Genomic DNA, 27,985 nt, shown 5'->3' on the forward strand with positions numbered 1-27,985 from the left:
TCAGGCTGTGGGACAGGAGGGTTAGGCACTAGGGGGTGGGTTAGGCTATGGGAAGGGGGTCAGGGTTAATTTTATGTCTCTATATTAATATGATAACTGGGACTGTATAAGTATTGATGTGTTCTCCAGAGATATGTGTAAAAAGAAGCAAAACTCAACAGACCTGTTCACAGTCAAGTTCAGCTCTGCAGTCTCTCAGACACAGCAGGCAGGCAGGCGGTGGGCTTACTTTTCTGCCTCTTGCTGAAAGCATTTGTTCTGGCTCGAAGGGCTGAGCACCACCCACTGGGAAGATCACCGGCCAGTCCGCCTCCTAATCAGGACCCCGGCGCCACACTGCCTAGCGGCAGCTTCTCATTTATTGGCGGCTTGCAAACAGAGATTTGTGCACAGTCGGCGCCAGTTTCAAATTGCGGCTGGGTGGCCCCTTCTTTTGTATAGCAGCCGGTCCGCGAGTCCTGTCTGGTGCCCGCTGCCAGCTTTACTACACTGCTGCCATGACCCGATGCTCCAGGCTCTCAGGACGCAGTGGGTGAGATAGGAGGACGGGGGTTGTAAAAGAAGCAGGGGGTGAGATGGAGTGGGAGGAGCAGGGGGTGAGATGGGGAGTGAGATGAGCAGAGGGTGAAAGGAGCCGGGGGTGAGTTGAGCAGAGTGTGAGATGGAGTGAGAGGAGCAGGGGGTGAGATGGGGAGGGGGTGAAGGAAGCAGTGGGTGAGATTGGGTAGTGAGAGGAGCAGGGGGTAAGAGATGGGGGAGTGAGTGAGAGGTGCAGCGGGTGAGATGGGGGAGTGAGTCTCAGGGAGTGAGAGGTGCAGGAGGTAAGTAAAGGTGAGAAATATTCAGATGATCAGACACAAAGGAGAGCATATAGGGAGTAAGGAATACCAAGGATGAAGATATAGACACATGAGGAGAGTGACATACAAAGGAAACAAGAAAGCAGAAGGTACACATAGAAGACATAAGAGAGGTGAGCAAAGGTTGTTCAACATACTATATACTGCAATATTGTGAATCAAATCTAAAATTAGGAAGGGAGGCACTGCTTTGAGCATTGTGTGTGTAAAGGGCACTAGTATGTGGGGCGGGCAATGTGAATAAGATTGTGCTACTGTGAGGCATTATTTTGAATTGGGGGTACTTTTGTGTGGCCTTGCCCGTTCCTTGTGAGACCACACCCCTTTTGACCACTTTAAGCCATGCTCTGGGGCAATGTATATCTGGCACTATTGGGGTCATATGTGTATCTGGCCCCCCATATGTGTATCACGCTCCCATTTTCATTGGCCATGCCCCATGTGGCATTTGGCCATGTCCATTTTTTTGGGCACGCGCACACAGTACCTATAAGACATTTTTTCTACTTGCACCACTGCAGGCTGGGTTTGAAAAATGACAGTTAGGAACTTGTTGGATGGTACTGTCCCCTTTATCTCTATTCAAGGCTTAGTAAATAGACCCCATAGATTTGTATTTGGCCACTCTCTTGTGAACCAGGAAGAGAAGTGCAAAAAAGGGAATTTATTTTCAATTGAAGCTCATTATAAAGCACTCTGAGTTTACATGAACAACCTAGTTTCCTCTAAATTTATTGGCTAAGCTAATGATTCAATCTTATGCTGTACGTAATAATCTTAATAATTTATAGCATGCTCTATGTCTGAGATAGTATGCATTTAAAGGTTAACTGTAGCTGTTTTAACTATCTTTACATGTCTGACACCTATTAGCATTTCTCGTATCTGTCTAACCACAAAGCACTATTTTGAACAAAGCCGTTACCATGTGGGCAAATATATTGCAAAGGTCAGTACTTTCCACTAACCTATTGCTGAACTTGCTGATAGACATTTATAGAGAATAACACAAATATGGAATCTAGAGAGACAAAATGGCTTTGACTTTATCATGCCATGGCTGTCATGCCATTGGATGGTGCTCTCAACTCCAGGGCCCAGACAGTAAATGATGCTTAATCCTTGGTATTTGGGTGGTTATTTTGCTCCTACATATGCCTATGGTCACATGGCGCAGAACTTCTCTATAGCATTTCCCTAATCATAGGGATGATTTTGCAGCTGCATCATCAGTGATGGTGGAAGAACTCACTACTGCTGCTAGTCTGCATTTTGGATGTACTCAAATGGTGGCTAGATGAATAGTGAATACCAGTAAAATTGGTATGTCTGTTATTTTGATTTTACATGGCTTGAGGACCCATGAAGATTACTGTACTTGATTTCCATAACCAACACTCTGCTGTAGAGACATTGGCATATATTATTTATTTATTATTTATTACCAGTTATTTATATAGCACACACATATTCCGCAGCGCTTTACAGAGATTATTTGCCCATTCACATCAGTCCCTGCTTCAGTGGAGCTTACACTCTATATTTCCTACTATACGATTACGTACACGCACATACTAGGGTTAGTCTATTTGTCAGGAGCCAATTAACATACCAGTATATTTTTGGAGTGTGTGAGGAAACTGGAGTACCCAGTGGAAACCCATGCAAGTACGGGAAGAATATACAAACTCCACACAGATGGGGCCGTGGTGGGAATCGAACCCACAACCTCAGTGCTGTGAGGCTGTAATGCTAACCATTACACCATACGAACTGCCCCATATAGGACACTACAGTCTAGGAACATAAAGTATGAGGCACTGCACGAGTGTGGGCATTAGGCACATTCAAATATGGGGGCATATTAAATGGGGCGTATTCCCTGGGGCACTACTGTAGAGGCATATTATATCAGTAATGCACTATCGTGGCAGCATACAGTATCATTTACTAGCACAACTGTAAGTGATAATGGCCCTCATTCCGAGTTGATCGCTCGCTACCGTTTTTCGCAGCATAGCGATCAGGCTAAAAATCGGCTGTTGTGCGCATGCGTATGGGCCGCAGGGCACGCGCCAAGTAATTTCACACAAAACTAAGCAATTTTACACAGGGGCGAGCAACGCTTTTCAGTCGCACTGCTGATCGGTGAGTGATTGACAGGAAGTGGGTGTTTCTGGGTGGTAACTGAGCGTTTTCCGGGAGTGTGCTAAAAAATGCAGGCGTGTCAGGCTAAAACGCAGGAGTGGCTGGGGAAAGGGGGAGTGGCTGGCCGAACACAGGGCGTGTTTGTGACGTCAAAGCAGGAATTAAACGGACTGAGGTGATCGCAATCTAGGAGTAGGACTGGAGCTACTCAGAAACTGCAGGAAAAGATTTTGGAGCAGTTCTGCTAATCTTTCGTTCGCACTTCTGCTAAGCTAAGATACACACTCCCAGAAGGCGGCGGCCTAGCGTGTTCAATGCTGCTAAAAGCAGCTAGCGAGTGATCAACTCGGAATGAGGGCCATTATTACAAAGAAGATGAGGTTAGGAACAACAGCAACTCAGCTATGAAGCGGAAGACCACGTAAAATCATAGAGCGGTGTCAATGACTGCTAAGGCATGGTGCGTAAAAGTCACCAACGCTCTGCTGATTCCATAGCTGAAGGCATTAATGTAAGCCCAAAAACTATGCGGCGGGAGCTTAATGGAATGGATTTCCATGGCCAAGCAGCTGCATGCAAGCCTCACATCACCAAGACCAATGTCAAGCGTCAGATGGAGTAGGGTAAAGCACACCGACACTGGACTGTGCAGCATTGGAAAGGTGTTCAGTGGAGTGATAAATTACGCTTCTCTGTTTGACAGATGGGCGAGTCTGGCTTTGTCGGATGCTGGGAGAACGTTACCTGCCTGACTGCATTATGCCCACTGTGAAGTTTGGTGGAGGAGGGATAATGGTATGGGGCTGTTTTTATTTATTTATTTATTATTTATTTATTTATTTATTTATTTAATTAATATGACAGTTTCTTATATAGCGCAGCATATTCCGTTGCGCTTTACAATTAGAAACAACAATGGTAAAAAAAAAACTGGGCAATACAGTAACAAACAGTCATAGGGATAGGAAGGCCCTGCTCACAAGCTAACAATCTATTGGGAAATAGACATTGATACACAAGGATATGTGCTATCTATTGCATAAATAATTAATTGCATAATAGTTTTTCAGAGTTTGGGCTAGGCCCCTTTTCTTAATGTTTCAGCATACAAAGACATTTTAGACAATGCTATACTGTACTTCCAACTTTGTGGCAACAGTCTGGGGAAGTCCCTTTTTTATTCCAACATGGCTGTGCCCTAGTGCACAAAGAAGGGCTATAAAGACATGGGGGCAGATGTATTAAGCCTGGAGATGTGATAAAGAAGTGATAAGTGTAAGGTAATAACGCACCAGCCAGTAATTTCAAGTTTGAAAATGACAGTCAGAAGCTTATTGGCTGGTGCGTTATCACCTTTCACTTATCACTGCTTTATTACTTCTCCAGGCTTAATATATCAGCCCCATGGTTTAATGAGTTTGGTTTGGAACTACTTGACTGGCCTGGACACAGCCCTGACCTCAACCCCATTGAGCACCTTTGGGATAAACTGGAACAGAGATTGCGAGCCAGGCCTAGTCATCCAACATCAGTGCCTGACCTCATAAGTGCTCTACAGAATGATTGGGCACAAATTCCCACATAAATATTCCAAAATCTTGTGAAAAGCCTTCCAAGAAGAGTGGAAGCTGTTATTGCTGTAAAAGGGGGACCAACTCCATATTAAAGAATATGTATTTGAATACAATGTCATTACAATCACTGTTGGTGTAATGGTCAGGCGTCCAAATACTTTTGTTCATATAGTGTATATATTATTTATAGAACACTGTATACAAATTTCAATTATCATAATAACAGATATTTTTTTGTATTTGTTAGGAAGGCTGCTGGGAAATAAACAAGCATATTACCCAAAATAGTTATGATTTAGCCCTAGAGACAAACAAAACCACAATAACATTAAATCAGAATATGAGCATCTCTTGTTACTCTCAAAGCATTATTAGGGCTACTGTATATTTACATCATTTATGGAAAATACCATTTAATGCTGGTAGCAGAGCATGTACTGTGAATGGAAGCGCCAGTCTCAGTTTCTCTGGTACATGAGTGTACTGTATATCTCCTTTGGCTCTCCAGCAGAGATCATTTATACAATAGGCACTGGGTGTAGCTGTAACATTAATATAGTTTAGATTTCAAGGGAGTAACATCAGCAGATATATGGGTTAGCTGAAATGTAAATCTTCCCATTTTCCACCTTTAGACCTCTCTTTCCTTACGAGCAAGGATGAAAAGCATATGCTTATAATCAACAATATCAGACTCTACTGTAGCATTCCACAAATCTGTCTTCTCAATGACAAACCCAGCATTAACCACAGACTCTCGTACAAAAGCTTCATCCACTGTAAGGATAAAATGCTTGTGCTGCCCCACTCTATAGTAGGTCATATCCAGCACAGTAAAGAGCAGCAGATGTCCACCAATCTTAAGCCGTGATGTGAAACTTTTCACGTTCCTCTGGAATTCTTCTTTGGTTTTACTAATTACATTTATTATCCAGAGACTGATAACACAGTCAGCGATGGGTACAAGTTGGGGATCTATACAACTATTTTTAAAGATATCCCATTTAACAACATTTTTAATCGCTCTTCTCACTTTCTCTTCCGGTTCCTGCCATCCATCTCTGAAATTAAATAAGACTGCAATTAATATTATCTACAGTAAGCAAATATCATAGGGGTATATTCAATTGAAGTCGAAAACTGCCGCCTGTCGAAAAGACGGCGTTTTTCGACTTTTTAAGGTCGAATCCTAATTCGACCTATTCAATATTTCCCTAAATTTTTCGAGAAGTCAATGAATTCGACTTGTCGAAAAGCACGTGGATCGGCGGAATAGCTGCCGATCCACGTGCTTGTGTCGAAAACGGGGCCAAAACCTTTTTGACTATCTAGGTCTGATATCAAAATTATGTCGGACTGAGATGCGGACCCAGAGGAGGCGAGGGGGGGGAGCCGCAGGGAGACAGGGGGACAGCCGGCGGGCGCTACAGTAGTGCTGCAGTAGGATGTCACTCACCCGCCCGACTGCTGGAGCCGGGTGGAAGCTGCCGTGAGGTCGAGCGGCTGAGTGACATGCTACTGTAGCACTGATCTTCCCTGTATGCCCGTCGGCTGTCCCCCCGCGGCTCGTCCCCCTTCTCCTCCTCTGTGTCCCATCTAAATTCGACTTGAATAAGTTGAATTAAGATGGGATTGAATAGGGTTTGTCGGATCCATTCTGACAAATACATGTCGGAATTAGTGATGAGCGGGTTCGGATCCTCGGGATCCGAACCCGCCCGAACTTCACCTTTTTTTTCACGGGTCCGAGCGACTCGGATCCTCCCGCCTTGCTCGGTTAACCCGAGCGCGCCCGAACGTCATCATCCCGCTGTCGGATTCTCGCGAGATTCGGATTCTATATAAGGAGCCGCGCGTCACCGCCATTTTCACACGTGCATTGAGATTGATAGGGAGAGGACGTGGCTGGCATCCTCTCCGTTATAGTAGAAAAGACTGAGTGACTTAGTTATAATTGTGGGGAGGATTGGGGACGGGGAGCAGCTGTTAGGGAGTACAGTGCAGGGTTTTGATTATACCACCAGTGAGTTTAATCCGTTGTTTCTCTGCCTGAAAAAAAACGCTCCACCATATCTGTGCTCACTCAGTGTGCTGCACTGCTGCATATATCTGTGCTGAGTGCACTGCTCACACTGCCTAATTGTGGGGACTGGGGAGCAGTTATAGCAGGAGTACAGTGCACAGTTTTGCTGACAGTGACCACCAGTCCAGTATACGTTTGTCTGCCTGAAAAACACTCCTGTGGTTGCTTTTTTTTCCTTCATACTAGTTTAGCAGTCTGCTGACAGTGTCCACCAGGTCCGTTATTATTATACAGTATATTATATATATATATAGCAGTACGGTAGGCCACGGCTGTACCTACCTCTGTGTCGTCAGTGCACTCGTCGTCCATAAGTAATATAATACTATACTATCCATCCATCTACATTGTATACCTGTGGTGGGTTTTTTTTTCTTCATACTAGTTTAGCAGTCTGCTGACAGTGTCCACCAGGTCCGTTATTATTATTATACAGTATATATTATATATATATATATATAGCAGTACGGTAGGCCACGGCTGTACCTACCTCTGTGTCGTCAGTGCACTCGTCGTCCATAAGTAATATAATACTATACTATCCATCCATCTACATTGTATACCTGTGGTGGTTTCTTCACACTAGTTTAGCAGTCTGCTGACAGTGTCCACCAGGTCCTTTATTATTATTATACAGTATATTATTTATATATATATATATATATATATATATATATAGCAGTACGGTAGGCCACGGCTGTACCTACCTCTGTGTCGTCAGTGCACTCGTCGTCCATAAGTAATATAATACTATACTATCCATCCATCTACATTGTATACCTGTGGTGGGTTTTTTTTTCTTCATACTAGTTTAGCAGTCTGCTGACAGTGTCCACCAGGTCCGTTATTATTATTATACAGTATATTATATATATATATATATATATATATATATAGCAGTACGGTAGGCCACGGCTGTACCTACCTCTGTGTCGTCAGTGCACTCATCGTCCATAAGTAATATAATACTATACTATCCATCCATCTACATTGTATACCTGTGGGGGTTTTTTTCTTCATACTAGTTTAGCAGTCTGCTGACAGTGTCCACCAGGTCCGTTATTATTATTATACAGTATATTTTATATATATATATATATATATATATATAGCAGTACGGTAGGCCACGGCTGTACCTACCTCTGTGTCATCAGTGCACTCGTCGTCCATAAGTAATATAATACTATACTATCCATCCATCTACATTGTATACCTGTGGTGGTTTTTTTTTCTTCATACTAGTTTAGCAGTCTGCTGACAGTGTCCACCAGGTCCGTTATTATTATTATACAGTATATTATATATATATATATATATATATATATATATATATATATAGCAGTACGGTAGGCCACGGCTGTACCTACCTCTGTGTCGTCAGTGCACTCGTCGTCCATAAGTAATATAATACTATACTATCCATCCATCTACATTGTATACCTGTGGTGTTTTTTTTTTTCTTCATACTAGTTTAGCAGTCTACTGACAGTGTCCACCAGGTCCGTTATTATTATTATACAGTATATTATATATATAAGCAGTACGGTAGGCCACGGCTGTACCTACCTCTGTGTCGTCAGTGCACTCGTCGTCCATAAGTAATATAATACTATACTATCCATCCATCTACATTGTATACCTGTGGTGGGTTTTTTTTTCTTCATACTAGTTTAGCAGTCTGCTGACAGTGTCCACCAGGTCCGTTATTATTATTATACAGTATATTATATATATAAGCAGTACGGTAGGCCACGGCTGTACCTACCTCTGTGTCGTCACTCGTCCTCCATAAGTAATATAATACTATACTATCCATCCATCTACATTGTATACCTGTGGTGGCTTTTAGTTGTGCGCATTAAAATATGGAGAACAAAAATGTGGAGGTTAAAAAAATAGGGAAAGATCAAGATTCTTTGCGTCATGTGCTGTTTTGGGAGTATTTTTTTGAAGGGCCATCCTGCGTGACACTGCAGTGCCACTCCTAGATGGGCCAGGTGTTTGTGTCGGCCACTATGGTCGCTTAGCTTAGTCACACAGCTACCTCATTGCGCCTCTTTTTTTCTTTGCGTCATGTGCTGTTTGGGGAGTATTTTTTTGAAGGGCCATCCTGCGTGACACTGCAGTGCCACTCCTAGATGGGCCAGGTGTTTGTGTCGGCCACTAGGGTCGCTTAGCTTAGTCACACAGCTACCTCATTGCGCCTCTTTTTTTCTTTGCGTCATGTGCTGTTTGGGGAGTATTTTTTTGAAGGGCCATCCTGCGTGACACTGCAGTGCCACTCCTAGATGGGCCAGGTGTTTGTGTCGGCCACTTGTGTCGCTTAGCTTAGCCATCCAGCGACCTCGGTGCAAATTTTAGGACTAAAAATAATATTGTGAGGTGTTCAGAATAGACTGGAAATGAGTGGAAATTATGGTTATTAAGGGTAATAATACTATGGGATCAAAATGACCCCCAAATTCTATAATTTAAGCTATTTTTTAGGGTTTTTTGAAAAAAACACCCGAATCCAAAACACACCCGAATCCGACAAAAAAAATTCGGTGAGGTTTTGCCAAAACGCGTTCGAACTTCGAACCCAAAACACGGCCGCGGAACCGAACCCAAAACCAAAACACAAAACCCGAAAAATTTCCGGTGCACATCACTAGTCGGAATGGATCCGACTTTAATTGAATATACCCCTCAGACTTCATACTGATGAACTTGCTAAAGTATGTAAAGATGGTTAATAATAATTAGATAAGAATTTGCTAAAACACTTATAACATTACATATTCTCAATTATTTATCCTCAATTTATTTATCTGCAAATCAATAATTATTAACATGGGTGAGATGTGTTATGGTGCAAGCTGATTTAGTGCACCACAAAGGGACAGTCCTTGCTTGTGTGTGTATTTATGTATTGCTTGTTGTCCATGGTAGCACAGCCATTTTAAAAACAAACAACATATCATACATGGGACCACTGTATACAGGGGGTAATTCTGAGTTGATCGCAGCAGCAAATTTGTTAGCAGTTGGGCAAAATCATGTGCACTGCAGGGTAGGCAGATATAACATTTGTAGAGAGAGTTAGATTTGGGTGGGTTATTTTGTTTCTGTGCAGGGTAAATACTGGCTGCTTTATTTTTACACAGCAATTTAGATTTCAGTTTGAATACACCCCTCCCAAATCTAACTCTCTCTGCACATGTTACATCTGCCTCCCCTGCAGTGTACATGGTTTTGCCCAACTGCTAACAAAATTCCTGCTGCGATCAACTTGGAATTACCCCCACAGTATGTATGTTTATTTATATGGGTTTCTTTTAATGTTCATGTTCATAGCCATATCCCAGTGCTGATGATCACCACATTTGGTACCATAATAGATTTTTCCAAGCATTATTTAAAAAAACAAAAAACAAAAAAACAATACTCTGGCATTTTAATAGCATCTACGGTAGATGGCGTGCAAAAGGCTGTTATGACTTTTTACTGTAAATTCCCTAATATCTTGTGTTTGCCCTAGAAATGTTTAACATTCCTACAAACCACCTCAGGTAGATGAGAAGTTCTTCATAACCACAATTTTAAGAGCATTTTTTTTTTTGTACTAAACACTGTAACTGACTTCTCAGCAGAGGGCCTTACATAATAGTCCACGAGATGAAGGCATGGGCTTGTTATAATAATGTTTAATATATACATATATATACATATATATATATATATATATATATATATATATATTTATATATATATAGGTTAGACAGATGGTTGTGCAATCAATGTTTTTTCCTTAAAATGCATCAAGTCCGTAATAATCAGGATGCGAGCGCAAGCACTTCCAATAAATAGTGTAACCAACACTATTAATCCATTAGAGCTGAAAGAAAGTGAAGGCGCACTCAGTGAGTCAAGATATCACAAGATTTTACTAAAAAGTAATAAGCTCACATACATCGAGGTAAGAAATAACCAGTGTGCAAACGAATCCCTGCTGCCTCCGGAGCAGCTCGCAGCGGCTCGTCCCATACAGCACTTGCAGGTGCAATTTCAGTTCAGCGTCTCAGCCAACGGACCAGTATTCCTGGAGTGAAACGAACACGTCCTTCCCAAGCCACGTTCAACGCGTTTCATCACTAAGACTTCATCAGGGGGCGTGGTCTCTCTCTATCCAACACGTATTTTTATGTCCACAGCTTAATTATTTAATTGCATACATCTTTCTAATCATGCTGCACTGACACATTTAATATAAAGCTTATCCACATTATAAATAAATAACAAATACATTTTAGACACCTAAGCACGGCTTCTCTAAATATACTAATCCTATCTCCATACATTGGTTTATTCACTACAAGATAAAAATATAAATAAAAATATAAATAAAAACAGGTATTTATTAAATGCTAATTGAGAAGCAGTACTGAGGAGTCTTCACAAAGTATATTAAAACATTTTCTATATATCTAGACGGCAATTAATCATACTACACAAATGCTACATACGAATATAAATACATACAAAGTTCCCACATCTGTATTTTAATATTATAACTATCTCCAGAGAGCATAGCATGAGTGCGCTCCTGCCGAGAGCCACTCCCGCAGCACGGAGATCGGCACGGGACACCACAGCAGCTGCCGGAAACCGCCATAGCGCCACCGGACCATCTCCGAACAAGCAGAACCCTCCCCACAGTTGACTCAAACAGTCACAAGCGCAACCCATACTACTAGATTATTTTTTAGAGCTGGTTTACAAGAAGTATCCATAGAACCCATTATTATTGATCAATAATATATAACTACACAAAGAAATAAATTATAAAATTAATATATTTCATATAAGAAAGAATTCAGCCTAAACATTCCCACATAGCCACTTAACCATGTAGGAACTAGTGATGAGCGGGTTCGGTTTCTCGGAAACCGAACCCCCCCGAACTTCACGCTTTTTACACGGGTCCGAGGCAGACTCGGATCTTCCCGCCTTGCTCGGTTAACCCGAGCGCGCCCGAACGTCATCATCCCGCTGTCGGATTCTCGCGAGGCTCGGATTCTATCGCGAGACTCGGATTCTATATAAGGAGCCGCGCGTCGCCGCCATTTTCACACGTGCATTGAGATCGATAGGGAGAGGACGTGGCTGGCGTCCTCTCCGTTTAGAGTAGACTAGAGAGTAGTAGAGACACTTGATTTACTAATTTTGGGGAGCATATTAGGAGTACTACTTGCTGATAGTGTGACCAGTGACCACCAGTTTAATTAATCCGTTCTCTGCCTGAAAAAAAACGATACACAGTGTGACACAGTCACATACCATATCTGTGCTCAGCCTCAGTGTGCTGCATCATCTATGTAATACTGTATATCTGACTGTGCTGAGTGCTCACTGCTCACACAGCTTAATTGTGGGGGAGACTGGGGAGCAGTTATAGCAGGAGTACATATTTTAACAGTGCACACTTTTGCTGCCAGAGTGCCACTGCCAGTGTGACTGACCAGTGACCACTGACCACCAGTATATTGTGATTGTCTGCCTGAAAAAGTTAAACACTCGTCGTGTGGTGTTTTTATTCTATAAACGCATTCTGCTGACAGTGTCCAGCAGGTCCGTCATTATATAATATATACCTGTCCGGCTGCAGTAGTGATATATATATATTTTTTATATCATTATCATCCAGTCTATATTAGCACTGCAGCAGACGCAGTACGGTAGTCCACGGCTGTAGCTACCTCTGTGTCAGCAGTCGCTCGTCCATCCATAATTGTATACCACCTACCCGTGGTGTTTTTTTTTTTTCTATCTTCTTGATACTAGTAGCTTACTTTAGGAGTCTGCAGTGCTGAGCTGACAGTGTCCAGCAGGTCCGTCATTATATAATATATACCTGTCCGGCTGCAGTAGTGATATATATATATTTTTTATATCATTATCATCCAGTCTATATTAGCAGCAGACGCAGTACGGTAGTCCACGGCTGTAGCTACCTCTGTGTCGGCAGTCGCTCGTCCATCCATAATTGTATACCACCTACCCGTGGTGTTTTTTTTTTCTATCTTCTTGATACTAGTAGCTTACTTTAGGAGTCTGCAGTGCTGAGCTGACAGTGTCCAGCAGGTCCGTCATTATATAATATATACCTGTCCGGCTGCAGTAGTGATATATATATATTTTATATCTCATTATCATCCAGTCTATATTAGCAGCAGACGCAGTACGGTAGTCCACGGCTGTAGCTACCTCTGTGTCGGCAGTCGCTCGTCCATCCATAATTGTATACCACCTACCCGTGGTGTTTTTTTTTTCTATCTTCTTGATACTAGTAGCTTACTTTAGGAGTCTGCAGTGCTGAGCTGACAGTGTCCAGCAGGTCCGTCATTATATAATATATACCTATCCGGCTGCAGTAGTGATATATATATATTTTTTATATCATTATCATCCAGTCTATATTAGCAGCAGACGCAGTACGGTAGTCCACGGCTGTAGCTACCTCTGTGTCGGCAGTCGCTCGTCCATCCATAATTGTATACCACCTACCCGTGGTGTTTTTTTTTTTTCTATCTTCTTGATACTACTAGTAGCTTACTTTAGGAGTCTGCAGTGCTGAGCTGACAGTGTCCATCAGGTCCGTCATTATATAATATATACCTGTCCGGCTGCAGTAGTGATATATATATATATTTTTTATATCATTATCATCCAGTCTATATTAGCAGCAGACGCAGTACGGTAGTCCACGGCTGTAGCTACCTCTGTGTCGGCAGTCGCTCGTCCATCCATAATTGTATACCACCTACCTGTGGTGTTTTTTTTTTCTATCTTCTTGATACTAGTAGCTTACTTTAGGAGTCTGCAGTGCTGACAGTGTCCAGCAGGTCCGTCATTATATAATATATACCTGTCCGGCTGCAGTAGTGATATATATATATTTTTTATATCATTATCATCCAGTCTATATTAGCAGCAGACGCAGTACGGTAGTCCACGGCTGTAGCTACCTCTGTGTCGGCAGTCGCTCGTCCATCCATAAGTATACTAGTATCCATCCATCTCCATTGTTTACCTGAGGTGCCTTTTAGTTGTGCCTATTAAAATATGGAGAACAAAAATGTTGAGGTTCCAAAAATAGGGAAAGATCAAGATCGACTTCCACCTCGTGCTGAAGCTGCTGCCACTAGTCATGGCCAAGACGATGAAATGCCAGCAACGTCGTCTGCCAAGGCCGATGCCCAATGTCATAGTACAGAGCATGTAAAATCCAAAACACCAAATATCAGTAGAAAAAGGACTCAAAAATCTAAAATAAAATTGTCAGAGGAGAAGCGTAAACTTGCCAATATGCCATTTACCACACGGAGTGGCAAGGAACGGCTGAGGCCCTGGCCTATGTTCATAGCTAGTGGTTCAGCTTCACATGAGGATGGAAGCACTCAGCCTCTCGCTAGAAAAATGAAAAGACTCAAGCTGGCAAAAGCACAGCAAAGAACTGTGCGTTCTTCGAAATCACAAATCCACAAGGAGAGTCCAATTGTGTCGTTTGCGATGCCTTACCTTCCCAACATTGGACGTGAAGAGCATGCGCCTTCCACCATTTGCACGCCCCCTGCAAGTGCTGGAAGGAGCACCCGCAGTCCAGTTCCTGATAGTCAGATTGAATATGTCAGTGTTGAAGTACACCAGGATGAGGAGGATATGGGTGTTGCTGGCGCTGGGGAGGAAATTGACCAGGAGGATTCTGATGGTGAGGTGGTTTGTTTAAGTCAGGCACCCGGGGAGACACCTGTTGTCCATGGGAGGAATAGGGCCATTGACATGCCTGGTGAAAATACCAAAAAAATCAGCTCTTCGGTGTGGAAGTTTTTCAACAGAAATGCGGACAACATTTGTCAAGCCATGTGTTGCCTTTGTCAAGCTGTAATAAGTAGGGGTAAGGACGTTAACCACCTCGGAACATCCTCCCTTATACGTCACCTGCAGCGCATTCATCATAAGTCAGTGAAAAGTTCAAAAACTTTGGGCGACAGCGGAAGCAGTCCACTGACCAGTAAATCCCTTCCTCTTGTAACCAAGCTCACGCAAACCACCCCACCAACTCCCTCAGTGTCAATTTCCTCCTTCCCCAGGAATGCCAATAGTCCTGCAGGCCATGTCACTGGCAATTCTGACGAGTCCTCTCCTGCCTGGGATTCCTCCGATGCATCCTTGCGTGTAACGCCTACTGCTGCTGGCGCTGCTGTTGTTGCTGCTGGGAGTCGATGGTCATCCCAGAGGGGAAGTCGTACTCGTAAGACCACTTTTACTACTTCCACCAAGCAATTGACTGTCCAACAGTCCTTTGCGAGGAAGATGAATTATCACAGCAGTCATCCTGCTGCAAAGCGGATAACTGAGGCCTTGGCATCCTGGGCGGTGAGAAACGTGGTTCCGGTATCCATCATTACTGCAGAGGCAATTAGAGACTTGTTGGAGGTACTGTGTCCCCGGTACCAAATACCATCTAGGTTCCATTTCTCTAGGCAGGCGATACCGAAAATGTACACAGACCTCAGAAAAAGACTCACCAGTGTCCTAAAAAATGCAGTTGTACCCAATGTCCACTTAACCACGGACATGTGGACAAGTGGAGCAGGGCAGGCTCAGGACTATATGACTGTGACAGCCCACTGGGTAGATGTATGGACTCCCGCCGCAAGAACAGCAGCGGCGGCACCAGTAGCAGCATCTCGCAAACGCCAACTCTTTCCTAGGCAGGCTACGCTTTGTATCACCGCTTTCCAGAATACGCACACAGCTAAAAACCTCTTACGGCAACTGAGGAAGATCATCGCAGAATGGCTTACCCCAATTGGACTCTCCTGTGGATTTGTGGCATCGGACAACGCCAGCAATATTGTGTGTGCATTAAATCTGGGCAAATTCCAGCACGTCCCATGTTTTGCACATACCTTGAATTTGGTGGTGCAGAATTATTTAAAAAACGAGAGGGGCGTGCAAGAGATGCTGTCGGTGGCCAGAAGAATTGCGGGACACTTTCGGCGTACAGGCACCACGTACAGAAGACTGGAGCACCACCAAAAACGCCTGAACCTGCCCTGCCATCATCTGAAGCAAGAAGTGGTAACGAGGTGGAATTCAACCCTCTATATCAGTAATTTTCAACCTTTTTTTACTCGCGGCACACAGAACAACATTTTAAAATTGCCAAGGCACACCATCAGTTCCCCAACAGAAAAAAAAACACACACATTCGCCCTCATAGTAAAAAAAAAAAAAAAAAATCCACACATACATTGGCCTACACAGAAAAAACAATCACATTGCTCCCCACATGAATTATTCACATTGTTCCCCCCATAAATCCATAAATTCTATTCTCCCTCATAAATCCTATTGAAATCCTATTGTTCCCCACAGGAGAAATAAAATAACAAATATTATTATCAGTCGGGCAGGTCTGGATATTGGTGTGCAATGAAAGCTGTGTATGCAGGCGGGAACTGGAAGATGTGTATGCAGGCAGGTGGGCTGGCTGGGTGGTGAGACGCGGCGGCTGTGGCATAGGTCATGGCCGCAGCACGACTGATCCTCTAAGAAGATCCCGGGCCAACAGTTCACTCTGAAGGTGCAGGAAGCTGCTCTGGCTCCGCGGCACACCTTGCAACTGGTCGCGGCACACTAGTGTGCCACGGCACACTGGTTGAAAAAGCCTGCTCTATATGCTTCAGAGGTTGGAGGAGCAGCAAAAGGCCATTCAAGCCTATACAACTGAGCACGATATAGGAGGTGGAATGCACCTGTCTCAAGCGCAGTGGAGAATGATTTCAACGTTGTGCAAGGTTCTGCAACCTTTTGAACTTGCCACACGTGAAGTCAGTTCAGACACTGCCAGCCTGAGTCAGGTCATTCCCCTCATCAGGCTTTTGCAGAAGAAGCTGGAGACATTGAAGGAGGAGCTAACACAGAGCGATTCCGCTAGGCATGTGGGACTTGTGGATGGAGCCCTTAATTCGCTTAACAAGGATTCACGGGTGGTCAATCTGTTGAAACCAGAGCACTACATTTTGGCCACCGTGCTCGATCCTAGATTTAAAACCTACCTTGGATCTCTCTTTCCGGCAGACACAAGTCTGCTGGGGTTCAAAGAACTGCTGGTGACAAAATTGTCAAGTCAAGCGGAACGCGACCTGTCAACATCTCCTCCTTCACATTCTCCCGCAACTGGGGGTGCGAGGAAAAGGCTCAGAATTCCGAGCCCACCCGCTGGCGGTGATGCAGGGCAGTCTGGAGCGACTGCTGATGCTGACATCTGGTCCGGACTGAAGGACCTGACAACGATTACGGACATGTCGTCTACTGTCACTGCATATGATTCTCTCCCCATTGAAAGAATGGTGGAGGATTATATGAGTGACCGCATCCAAGTAGGCACGTCAGACAGTCCGTACTTATACTGGCAGGAAAAAGAGGCAATTTGGAGGCCCTTGCACAAACTGGCTTTATTCTACCTAAGTTGCCCTCCCACAAGTGTGTACTCCGAAAGAGTGTTTAGTGCCGCCGCTCACCTTGTCAGCAATCGGCGTACGAGGTTACATCCAGAAAATGTGGAGAAGATGATGTTCATTAAAATGAATTATAATCAATTCCTCCGTGGAGACATTGACCAGCAGCAATTGCCTCCACAAAGTACACAGGGAGCTGAGATGGTGGATTCCAGTGGGGACGAATTGATAATCTGTGAGGAGGGGGATGTACACGGTGATATATCGGAGGATGATGATGAGGTGGACATCTTGCCTCTGTAGAGCCAGTTTGTGCAAGGAGAGATTAATTGCTTCTTTTTTGGTGGGGGTCCAAACCAACCCGTCATTTCAGTCACAGTCGTGTGGCAGACCCTGTCACTGAAATGATGGGTTGGTTAAAGTGTGCATGTCCTGTTTATACAACATAAGGGTGGGTGGGAGGGCCCAAGGACAATTCCATCTTGCACCTCTTTTTTCTTTCATTTTTCTTTGCGTCATGTGCTGTTTGGGGGGTGTTTTTTGGAAGGGCCATCCTGCGTGACACTGCAGTGCCACTCCTAGATGGGCCAGGTGTTTGTGTCGGCCACTAGGGTCGCTTAGCTTACTCACACAGCTACCTCATTGCGCCTCTTTTTTTCTTTGCGTCATGTGCTGTTTGGGGAGTGTTTTTTGGAAGGGCCATCCTGCGTGACACTGCAGTGCCACTCCTAGATGGGCCAGGTGTTTGTGTCGGCCACTAGGGTCGCTTAGCTTACTCACACAGCTACCTCATTGCGCCTCTTTTTTTCTTTGCGTCATGTGCTGTTTGGGGAGTGTTTTTTGGAAGAGCCATCCTGCGTGACACTGCAGTGCCACTCCTAGATGGGCCAGGTGTTTGTGTCGGCCACTAGGGTCGCTTAGCTTACTCACACAGCTACCTCATTGCGCCTCTTTTTTTCTTTGCGTCATGTGCTGTTTGGGGAGTGTTTTTTGGAAGGTCCATCCTGCGTGATACTGCAGTGCCACTCCTAGATGGGCCAGGTGTTTGTGTCGGCCACTAGGGTCGCTTAGCTTACTCACACAGCTACCTCATTGCGCCTCTTTTTTTCTTTGCGTCATGTGCTGTTTGGGGAGTGTTTTTTGGAAGGGCCATCCTGCGTGACACTGCAGTGCCACTCCTAGATGGGCCAGGTGTTTGTGTCGGCCACTTGGGTCGCTTAGCTTAGCCATCCAGCGACCTCGGTGCAAATTTTAGGACTAAAAATAATATTGTGAGGTGTGAGGTGTTCAGAATAGACTGAAAATGAGTGGAAATTATGGTTATTGAGGTTAATAATACTTTGGGATCAAAATGACCCCCAAATTCTATGATTTAAGCTGTTTTTTAGGGTTTTTTGAAAAAAACACCCGAATCCAAAACACACCCGAATCCGACAAAAAAAATTCGGTGAGGTTTTGCCAAAACACGTTCGAACCCAAAACACGGCCGCGGAACCGAACCCAAAACCAAAACACAAAACCCGAAAAATTTCCGGTGCTCATCACTAGTAGGAACGGAACAATATCATATGTTTCATTTAAGCCCAGGGGTGATAATGTATTTAATTTATGTATCCAAAATGTCTCTCGCTTACTAAGTTTTCTAAGCACGTCTCCACCTCTCTCATCCAGGGTGACATGCTCCAAGGCTGTAAAGCTAAATTTTTCCAAAGAAGAATTACAGCAGCTAGCAAAGTGTCTAGAAACACTATGTGTGATAACTTTATTCACAATATTTCTAGTGTGCTCTAAAACCCTAAGTTTGAGCTGACGTTTAGTTTTACCGATGTACCTTGCACCGCATGTGCACTCTAACATATAGATTACACATGTTGTTTGGCAATTCATGAAGCCTTTAATATCCCCGGAGTTTTTCCTATCTATATCCCAGATCTTTTTTCTATCTTTGCTAACATATTTACATACTTTGCATTTACTACATGGGAAAAAGCCATTTACATTTCCTAAAAAATTGGGACAAACCAACCTAGGTTGGAAAAGGGCGCTGTAAGCGTAATTCCAATTATAAGTGTGTAGCTGCTGCCTGAATAAGTCAGTCACACCTATATAATAGATACAAACAGAAAAACAACAACAATAAGGCAGCGCTTGTAGAGATGAATTGTCTAATTATCAATATAATTTATTATGCTTAAAACTGTCAATAAAACAATTAAAAATGAATTTACACTGTAGTAGATAGCCTCTAATCACCATTTATACAGCACATATGCTTGTTCCAAATTTTCCATAGGACCTTAAATGCTCAGAACCAAGTTTATCTTGGGGCTATAGCATAGTCCCTGGACCGGAGAAGTGTATTCCAATGCTGGAGGATTAGCAGTTCCAATAATGAATCACAAAATAGGAGAGTCCTCACCAGTTGTGCGTATTGTGAACAGAGTCCAGTCCTTGGTTGCGGATGTGGTTCAATGCTGGCAGTTTTGTAGGGTCCACGGTGGTCCAAGCAAGGGTGATTAGGTTGTAGATAGGTGAAGAGAAGGCTCACTTCTGACGTGTTTCACAGCTGCTGCTGCTTTATCAAAGGTGACTTCAACTCATAACTGACAGTGTATTTATACCCTGGTTAATTACCTCATTCATTGCACCTGCATAGACAATGTCTTCTATCTACTTATATGATTATAATCGTGAATATAATCGTTGTGTGTTGCCCGTATATAGAAGGGACTAGCTGTTGGAGAAGCATCTGTTAATGTGGACTACCTGTGGAAAGTTACCTATCGGGTTAAGTTAAAAATAATATAGAGATGATTTGCATAAATAATATGTGGGTTAATGTATTAAGAGATTATAATTAAGCTTTGTTGAAAAATCGATGTATGACTTTCATCGATCTATGCGATTCAGTTTAAATCTAAATATAAGAGTCAGGTTTTGCCTTATAGAAGCGATTAATTGACGGAGAATTATCCGGTAAATAAGTTAAGTGAAGCATTTATGTCCGAATCACACTATGTATGTCCTGGAAGGCCGATCATGTGACCGCGCTGAGCTGCGGGACTGGAGAGAAATGAGACTCCATCACCATAGGAACAGATGCGGCTCACAGACCGGAAGTGCAGGAGTCCGTGTGCGATTCAACACACGGACATCACATCATGCACGTTACAAAAGACCGATCACGTGATCGTGCTGGCGCTGTGGGACTGGAGAGAAATTAGACTCCATTACCATAGCAACAGATGCAGTTCACAGGCCGGAAGTATGAGGGTCCGCGTGCGTTCCAACACCCACGGTTGTAGCCCATTCTAATCATAAACTATGGGAAAAGTAAATATAATCAATTTGTATCCGACTATGCCTCTGAGTCTAATTATATTTAAGATAAAAGGTCTATTTTTAAAGTTTGTGTACATTTAAAGAGATGAATTGTCTATGCAGGTGCAATGAATGAGGTAATTAACCAGGGTATAAATACACTGTCAGTTATGAGTTGAAGTCACCTTTGATAAAGCAGCAGCAGCTGTGAAACACGTCAGAAGTGAGCCTTCTCTACACCTATCTACAACCTAATCACCCTTGCTTGGACCACCGTGGACCCTACAAAACTGCTAGCATTGAACCACATCCGCAACCAAGGACTGGACTCTGTTCACAATACGCACAACTGGTGAGGACTCTCCTATTTTATGATTCATTATTGGAACTGCTAATCCTCCAGCGTTGGAATACACTTCTCCGGTCCAGGGACTATGCTATAGCCCCAGGATAAACTTGGTTCTGAGCATTTAGGGTCCTATGGAAAATTTGGAACAAGCATATGTGCTGTATAAATGGTGATTAGAGGCTATCTACTACAGTGTAAATTCATTTTTAATTGTTTTATTGACAGTTTTAAGCATAATAAATTATATTGATAATTAGACAATTCATCTCTACAAGCGCTGCCTTGTTGTTGTTTTTCTGTTTGTATTTACATTTCCTAGCCAAGATGTTTCCTCGGTTTTTATTCTAGTCGGTGCAAGTCTGCTTTTTAGAGATGGGGCTCGCTTAAATACCACCTTTGGAGCTTCAGGGAGAATTTTACTCAGAAGGGGATCTAATTTCAACACATCCCAGTGCTTATGTAAAATATTTCTTATTTCTTTATTTTTAGCATTAAAGCCAGTAACAAAAGGGACTATACTATTATCTCTCTGTTTCTTATCTTTATAACACAGTAGACTCTGTCTCTCCATTCCCCTCGCCTTCTCTCTACAATTCGTAATCAATTTTCCAGGATAATTTTTTTCCCGGAATCTAGCACTGTACACTGTAGATTGCTCATCAAATTTCGTAATATCTGCACAGTTACGCCTAATTCGAATAAATTGAGATAGGGGAATATTGTCCACCCATTTTTTCAAGTGACAGCTGTTATAATGAATATAATTATTACTGTCCACCTTCTTAATATGCGTATACGTTTCTATTTTGGAACCTACTGTCCATTTATTGGTATCCAAAACTAAATCCAGGTATTCTATGATATATTTTTGGAAATTGGACGTAAACTTTAAATTATATTCATTACAATTCAGAGTTGCCAAAAATTGGAGTAATTGCATACCATAATGAGATATCATGGTGATGGGACCCAAATCTAAGCACAGAATGCATTTATGTTACATATACACCTTATATACAGCCTGATGGTAATTTTAGCGAATATTTTTTATAACTTTGTGCATTAAACAAAATGTGTGTAGTGTACATTCACACAAATCATTTGTGTTTCATATACACCTTCTACACACAGCCTGAAGGTCATTTAATACAGTATTTTTAATAACTTTGTGTATTAAACAAAGTTTGTGTACAGTGAGCCATCAGAAAACAAAAGTTTCACTATCTCAGTATTCCATATTTCGGAATATTCCGTATTTCGGAATATTTGGATATGGGATACTCAACCTGTACAGCAACCAGGAATGGATTGGGAACTAAAAGTGGCCCTGGAAAAGTTTCTAGAAGTGGCCGCACATGGGCGGCAACAAATCAACTGTAGGCAGAACCAAAACCAAAGTAGGTGGGATTAGTGCATCACTATACCTGGAGACAGGGCCAGATTAACAATGGGGCAGATGGTCCTTGAATATTTTCAGCCCCAGGCCCATGTGGCTTTTAATCCGGCCCTGTCTGGAGACTCTGGTGATAGGGAGAGGGAGCCCTAGACTACCTACCCTAACTGCCATTAATGAAGGTGCTACCAGCTGAAATCTGTAGTGCTATACACAAAAAGAGAGAATGAGTGCCGATGCACTATACAAACATTACTGAATAATAATAATAATACAATTTACAATATATGGCTTTTTGCATAACAATAACCAGTGGAGTTTTAGTTTATGTAATGATCAATGCATCTAAGCCTACAGCCCCCATCACAGGACCCCACTATACTGCGGGTCCCAAACAATCTTGGGGTTCAAGTCTAGAGCGTGAGACACCCCCAAAAAACTCCAGCCAGAGCTACTGCAAGGCATCACACTAGTGAAGAAAGTGAAGAGTGAGGAAGCATAGGATAAATAAGAGCAGATATTGCATGTATTAGTGTTATAGGGGTGGAAAAAAATAAATGTGTAAACATCTTAGTGATATTTGGTGGACCCCTTTCTTTGAAAGTAAAGCATTCATAATCATAACCAGAAATAACGACACTGAGACTTGAATTTTGGCAGAAAATTGCTAGCTATTTATTTGTCCCTAACCATTAGGAAACCTGTAATAAAGAGATTAATTTAATATGCCGCTCCAGCTGGCATATGGTGGCGGCCCAAAAGAACGGCTCACTTAATCTAAATTAAACTTAAATAACTCAACCCTATAAATTTACTAAAACTTACCATAAACCGGTAATAGGTGACAACTCAACCCCCACAGTGACTACCCACCGCTCCTGGGTGCCCTGCCGCTGCCTTCCCGGACGGGTGGTCAAGCGGCCATAAGTCGATGGAGGTGAGTGCACCTAAACCACAACCAACTGTAAAACACTACAGTTTTCTCTACAATACGAAACTGACGTTCTTTTCCGCCAATAAATAGCTAACGAAAACAGCCAACAACTTAGAGCCAAATCACCACGTGCCACAATTTCCAACTACCAGGGCGGGAGGGTGGGAAACCAGATCACCAAGAGACTTAAAATGGCTTCACCTTCCCTATATATATCAAGCCCTCCCCTTAAAGAAGGCTGTACTTCCTCACAGCTAGGTCCACCCCTCCCCAGATGTTTAACTCTTTCCTCTCCTATGCAGTCAATACTCTCTTCTAAACATCTTAGTGATATTTGGTGGACCCCTTTCTTTGAAAGTAAAGCATTCATAATCATAACCAGAAATAACGACACTGAGACTTGAATTTTGGCAGAAAATTGCTAGCTATTTATTTGTCCCTAACCATTAGGAAACCTGTAATAAAGAGATTAATTTAATATGCCGCTCCAGCTGGCATATGGTGGCGGCCCAAAAGAACGGCTCACTTAATCTAAATTAAACTTAAATAACTCAACCCTATAAATTTACTAAAACTTACCATAAACCGGTAATAGGTGACAACTCAACCCCCACAGTGACTACCCACCGCTCCTGGGTGCCCTGCCGCTGCCTTCCCGGACGGGTGGTCAAGCGGCCATAAGTCGATGGAGGTGAGTGCACCTAAACCACAACCAACTGTAAAACACTACAGTTTTCTCTACAATACGAAACTGCCGTTCTTTTCCGCCAACAGCGAAAGACTCATCCCCACAGTCTTTCGCACCGCCACCATAAACCTACCCTAACTCCTGCAAAGCGAAACCTAGATCCTCCAGAAAAAAAAACATCATCCCCTCATTGGATAGATGTACTCCATCGCGCCGGAAAAGGTGGCTGTTTTTTAACCGACTCCTCGGGTGGCGAACCACCCTCCCACCGTGGGACAGCACCCACTTTGCCACCGCTCCGTTCACCTTTTTCCGGGCCTCATCAATCTGGCGACCATCCGCCACACCCCTCCAACACAATCTTGGCACCATCATGGAAAAAACCAACACACAATCGGTCCATGCCGCGGTCACACTTGCCAGATCCTGTATCATGGCCCACCGCAGATCCAAGGATGTCCTCTTCCCCAGGTCGTTGCCACCTAGATGGACAACCAAAAACCCTAGGGACTCCATGCTTGCTGGCCTGACTCACTAACCTACTCCTCAGCTCACCCCACATCATTCCTCGCCAGCCAAGCCATCTGACACCCAGTGCTCCAAGCAATGCCTGAGACCCTTCCGAGGCCACAAACCTGGCCGCCCAGTAAATGTAAGAGTGGCCAACCACCCAAATGGGCAAATAGTCTTCGAACCATCCTGATGGGAAAAAGAGGGGTAGAATTGATTACTAAGAGGCTTATTAATTGTTTATACTGAAGGATCTGCCAAAAAAGAAAACTTTAGATCTCGCTATTGCAGCAGTCACGGCCTAGCCGACTGCACCATGTTTCGTAGCCAATTTAAAAGCGCAATTAAAGACACAAAGGGGAAAGATCAAATAAAATAAACGAAATAAAAACAGGGGGGGGGGGGGGGAGGCGGGGGTATAAAATGGGAAACACATGTAATAACTCAGCTGGAGGTGAAACGTAAAGACCTGCTGAGGGACTCTGATTAGACCAAATTAGCCGAATTGTAGATTAGAATTCAGTCCGTCAAGTCAGGCAAAAAATCGCAAATAACTCCAGACCCCCGCTGCCGACTCATGCCAGCAACGGCGAGTAGCTAATCCCTGAGTAGGATAAAAAACAAAAAAAAAAACAAAAGGGGTAACACCAACAGACGCACACACCATAAAATCACAGAACTGTAACAACATAATACATTGCAAATTTAAACAAAGCCCAAGCGCAAACCGACCTCTCATGTGACGGGGCGAATATATCGTCTATAACTTGACGACTTCCATCGCCCCACCGCCTGTATTTCAGTTCTGGAGCAACCCGCCGCAGCAGCCAACGTCGCTGCGCCTATGCGAAAGGAATGGGTACCAAAAACAGTGGGTGGGAGGCCCAAGCCCGCCAAACAGCGACTCAGCATCCATCGAAACTGGTATTTCGTGACTGGCAGCCCATCATAATGCAACAGCCAAGACCCCTCCTTAACGGGTCGCACCACCACGTATTGCCTTGCCAGCCCCACCGGGCAAACGCTCTCCTCCAGCGCAGGAACCATTGTAACCCAGCGCCCTCTCCCCCCTTGATCCGTCTTGGAGCGTCGCAACCTGCACAGCAAGGACCTTTCACCCACTACTACGTCTCCGACCAGCATGCGCGAATCTGCTCTCTTGGAAGGCGCTACCAACTCAGAAACTCGAAAGGCCCCGTGGTAAGCCATTGAGAACGCCAAACTAAACAAAAGCGTCTCAAACCTGGACGACGCGACTCGCCCTACTGCCTCGATGACGGCCGGCAACAACGCCGCATCGATGGGCCGCCTCCTATCCGGTGGCGACGGCGCGACTCGCGCCCACCCTTTCATTGCCTTCCGCAGAACCTCGCTTTTTGTTACGTAAGGGACGCCTCGCAGCTTGCAGAAAAATGAGATGCCTGCCAAATACCGCGAAACCACTGCTCGTGACCTACCGGAGACGTAAAGCTGCCACATAAAAGAAAGCATCAGCCGATGCCTGCTCTTACCTTGTTGCTGACGACCTTGGACAAACTCGTCCCACTCATTCCAAGCATGTCCGTAAGCCTTGAGCGTGGCTGGCGCGACTGACCGCAACGCTATACCCTCCAGTCCGGCCCGATCACCTGCCAAACCTAACCGGGACAGTGAAAACCCTGCTCGTTGGCCTCAGGTGCCAACAACCAACACCTCTCCCACTGTCCTCGCGACAAAGCGTCGACAATACCATTCTCCAAACCGGGCACATGTTGCGCGCGGAACCACAGGTTCCTACGCAAGCATGTCAAAAGCAATTGCCCTAGCACCCGCATAACCACCAACGACTTTGCCCTTTGGTTATTAATCGCATGCACCACGCCCAGATAATCGCATCTAAACAAAATGCTGCGATTAGCCAGCCTAAAAGCGAACTCAAATGAGCCGGAAGGCGCCTGGAGCCTTCTTAGGAACCACCCCCACTGGAGAGATGACCCAGTCATCCCCCGAAGGAACACGCCGCGTTGTTAAACGCGAAACATTTTCCTTTTTTTGTGGTGGCACGCCCCCCTGTGCGGACTGCCGACCTACCTGACTTGGCCAATCCGCCGTCCGCGCCGAACCCCTGGGAGGACGACCCTGTGTGGTGCCCGTCCGCCCCCGGCTTCCGGGGCTCCTCCGCCTGTAGCGAAGCCCGGGTGACCTTGAGCCCAACCTCAACGACCTTGAACCCGAAGTCCATGACCTGCAAACCTTCCTGTTCCCTGAATTCCTGATCGTACCTGCGCCACTCCGATCCCGAAGACGTGCGCTGCATGTCATGTATGAGATGCAGGTACCTTATTATATTCGTGTGCTCTGCCGCCCTGTCCTCCAGGTAAGATGCCGCGAAGACCCAGAACCCGGCCAGGCAATTATCGAAGGTACGGAATGCCTCAGCCCCGATGCCCTTCTTTGCGCCGCCACCTTATACTCTTTCTTCGCGACCTTCGTCAATACGAACACGTCCACGAAGTCCCCCCTCCAAATCTTCTTGCGGCAGCTATCTCGCAGCCCCCGCAGTACAGCAGTATAGACGAATCGCACGACACCGGGCAAATTGCGAGCTTCTTGGCCCTACGCGCTTCCTCGCTAAGCCGCTTGCGCCTGTTCCGCTGCCCTCTTGGCGAATTTAGTTGCCCGCTTCTTTGCCCTAGTTGTGCTACTGACTTCGGACGCCTGTGACGACATTGAAGATGAAGAGTAGGAAGAGGAAGAACTACGCGAACTAAAGCTCGTGGAGGAACCCGAAAACCGACTGCACCACTTTACCTGATGCCGCCGACTCCCCCGACATGGAATCTTCCGGCGCGTCCAAATCGTTGCCTTCCTCCTCGAAATCTGCCATCGCCTCATCCCCGAGCTCCCTTGAAAAAGCAGAAGAAGCGGAGGACCCCTCCAGTACTCGCGGCACATGCCGCGGCCTCCGTGCTGGGGGCGTTGCGGCCGTGAGATCCCCCGCGTCCTGCCCTGGACCCTGTTGTAATTCTGCGGCGACCGTCCCGAGCTCACGGCAGGCGCGTGCCACCCGCTGCGCCGCCATAGCCCGCAGCAACGAACAGCCGTTCTAGGGGAGGCAGCCGCGGCTAGCGGCCCTAACACCTTCACCGCTGTGGCCAGGGCCGAGCCAGCGCTCCGGAGGGGTCGTGACTGCCCCAAAGCGCGGTCCTGGGTCCTTCGCCGGGGCCCGCGTGCGACCACGCGCTCGCCGCCCGACATGCGTGTGCCGGGCATCCGACGCACGCTGCCCTTGCGGGAAAGCGGAGGCACCGCTGTCGGCGCCCGCACTGCCCTCGCCTCTGAATTTGTCCCCTCTTCCCGTGTATCGGAACTATCCGATGCCGCAGAGGGGGGGGGGACACCGCCGCGAGTTCCTGCGGCGCGTGCAGCAGCCCCGCGGCCACTAACCCATTCCCTGTCCCCCCTCCTCCCCCGCAGGCCGCTAGATTCCGGCCCCGGGGGAGTGATCTGAAAAGACCGGGAACCCCGCGGCGCAGCAGAGCGCGCGCGCACCGCTCCGCTTGCAGTGGACACGGGCTCGCGCACCTCCTGTGCACGCACCCCGTGACCTCTTGCTGCCGCACCCCTTCTCCTTGGTA

At 45.0% G+C, this 27,985-nt stretch overlaps 1 protein-coding gene across 1 annotated transcript in view; it reads right to left on the reverse strand.

The window, feature by feature from the left end:
* Positions 1-5,213: 5,213 nt before the first annotated feature.
* Positions 5,214-27,985, reverse strand: part of LOC134910924 (nicotinamide N-methyltransferase-like) — a 92,927-nt gene continuing 70,155 nt past the window's right edge. Inside the window, exon 7 of the mRNA XM_063919313.1 lies at positions 5,214-5,643. Coding sequence (XP_063775383.1) covers positions 5,214-5,643 — 430 coding nt within the window. The remainder of the gene's footprint in view (positions 5,644-27,985) is intronic.

The sequence above is a fragment of the Pseudophryne corroboree genome, chromosome 4 (genome assembly GCF_028390025.1).
Source record: "Pseudophryne corroboree isolate aPseCor3 chromosome 4, aPseCor3.hap2, whole genome shotgun sequence".
NCBI classification, from domain to species: domain Eukaryota; kingdom Metazoa; phylum Chordata; class Amphibia; order Anura; family Myobatrachidae; genus Pseudophryne; species Pseudophryne corroboree.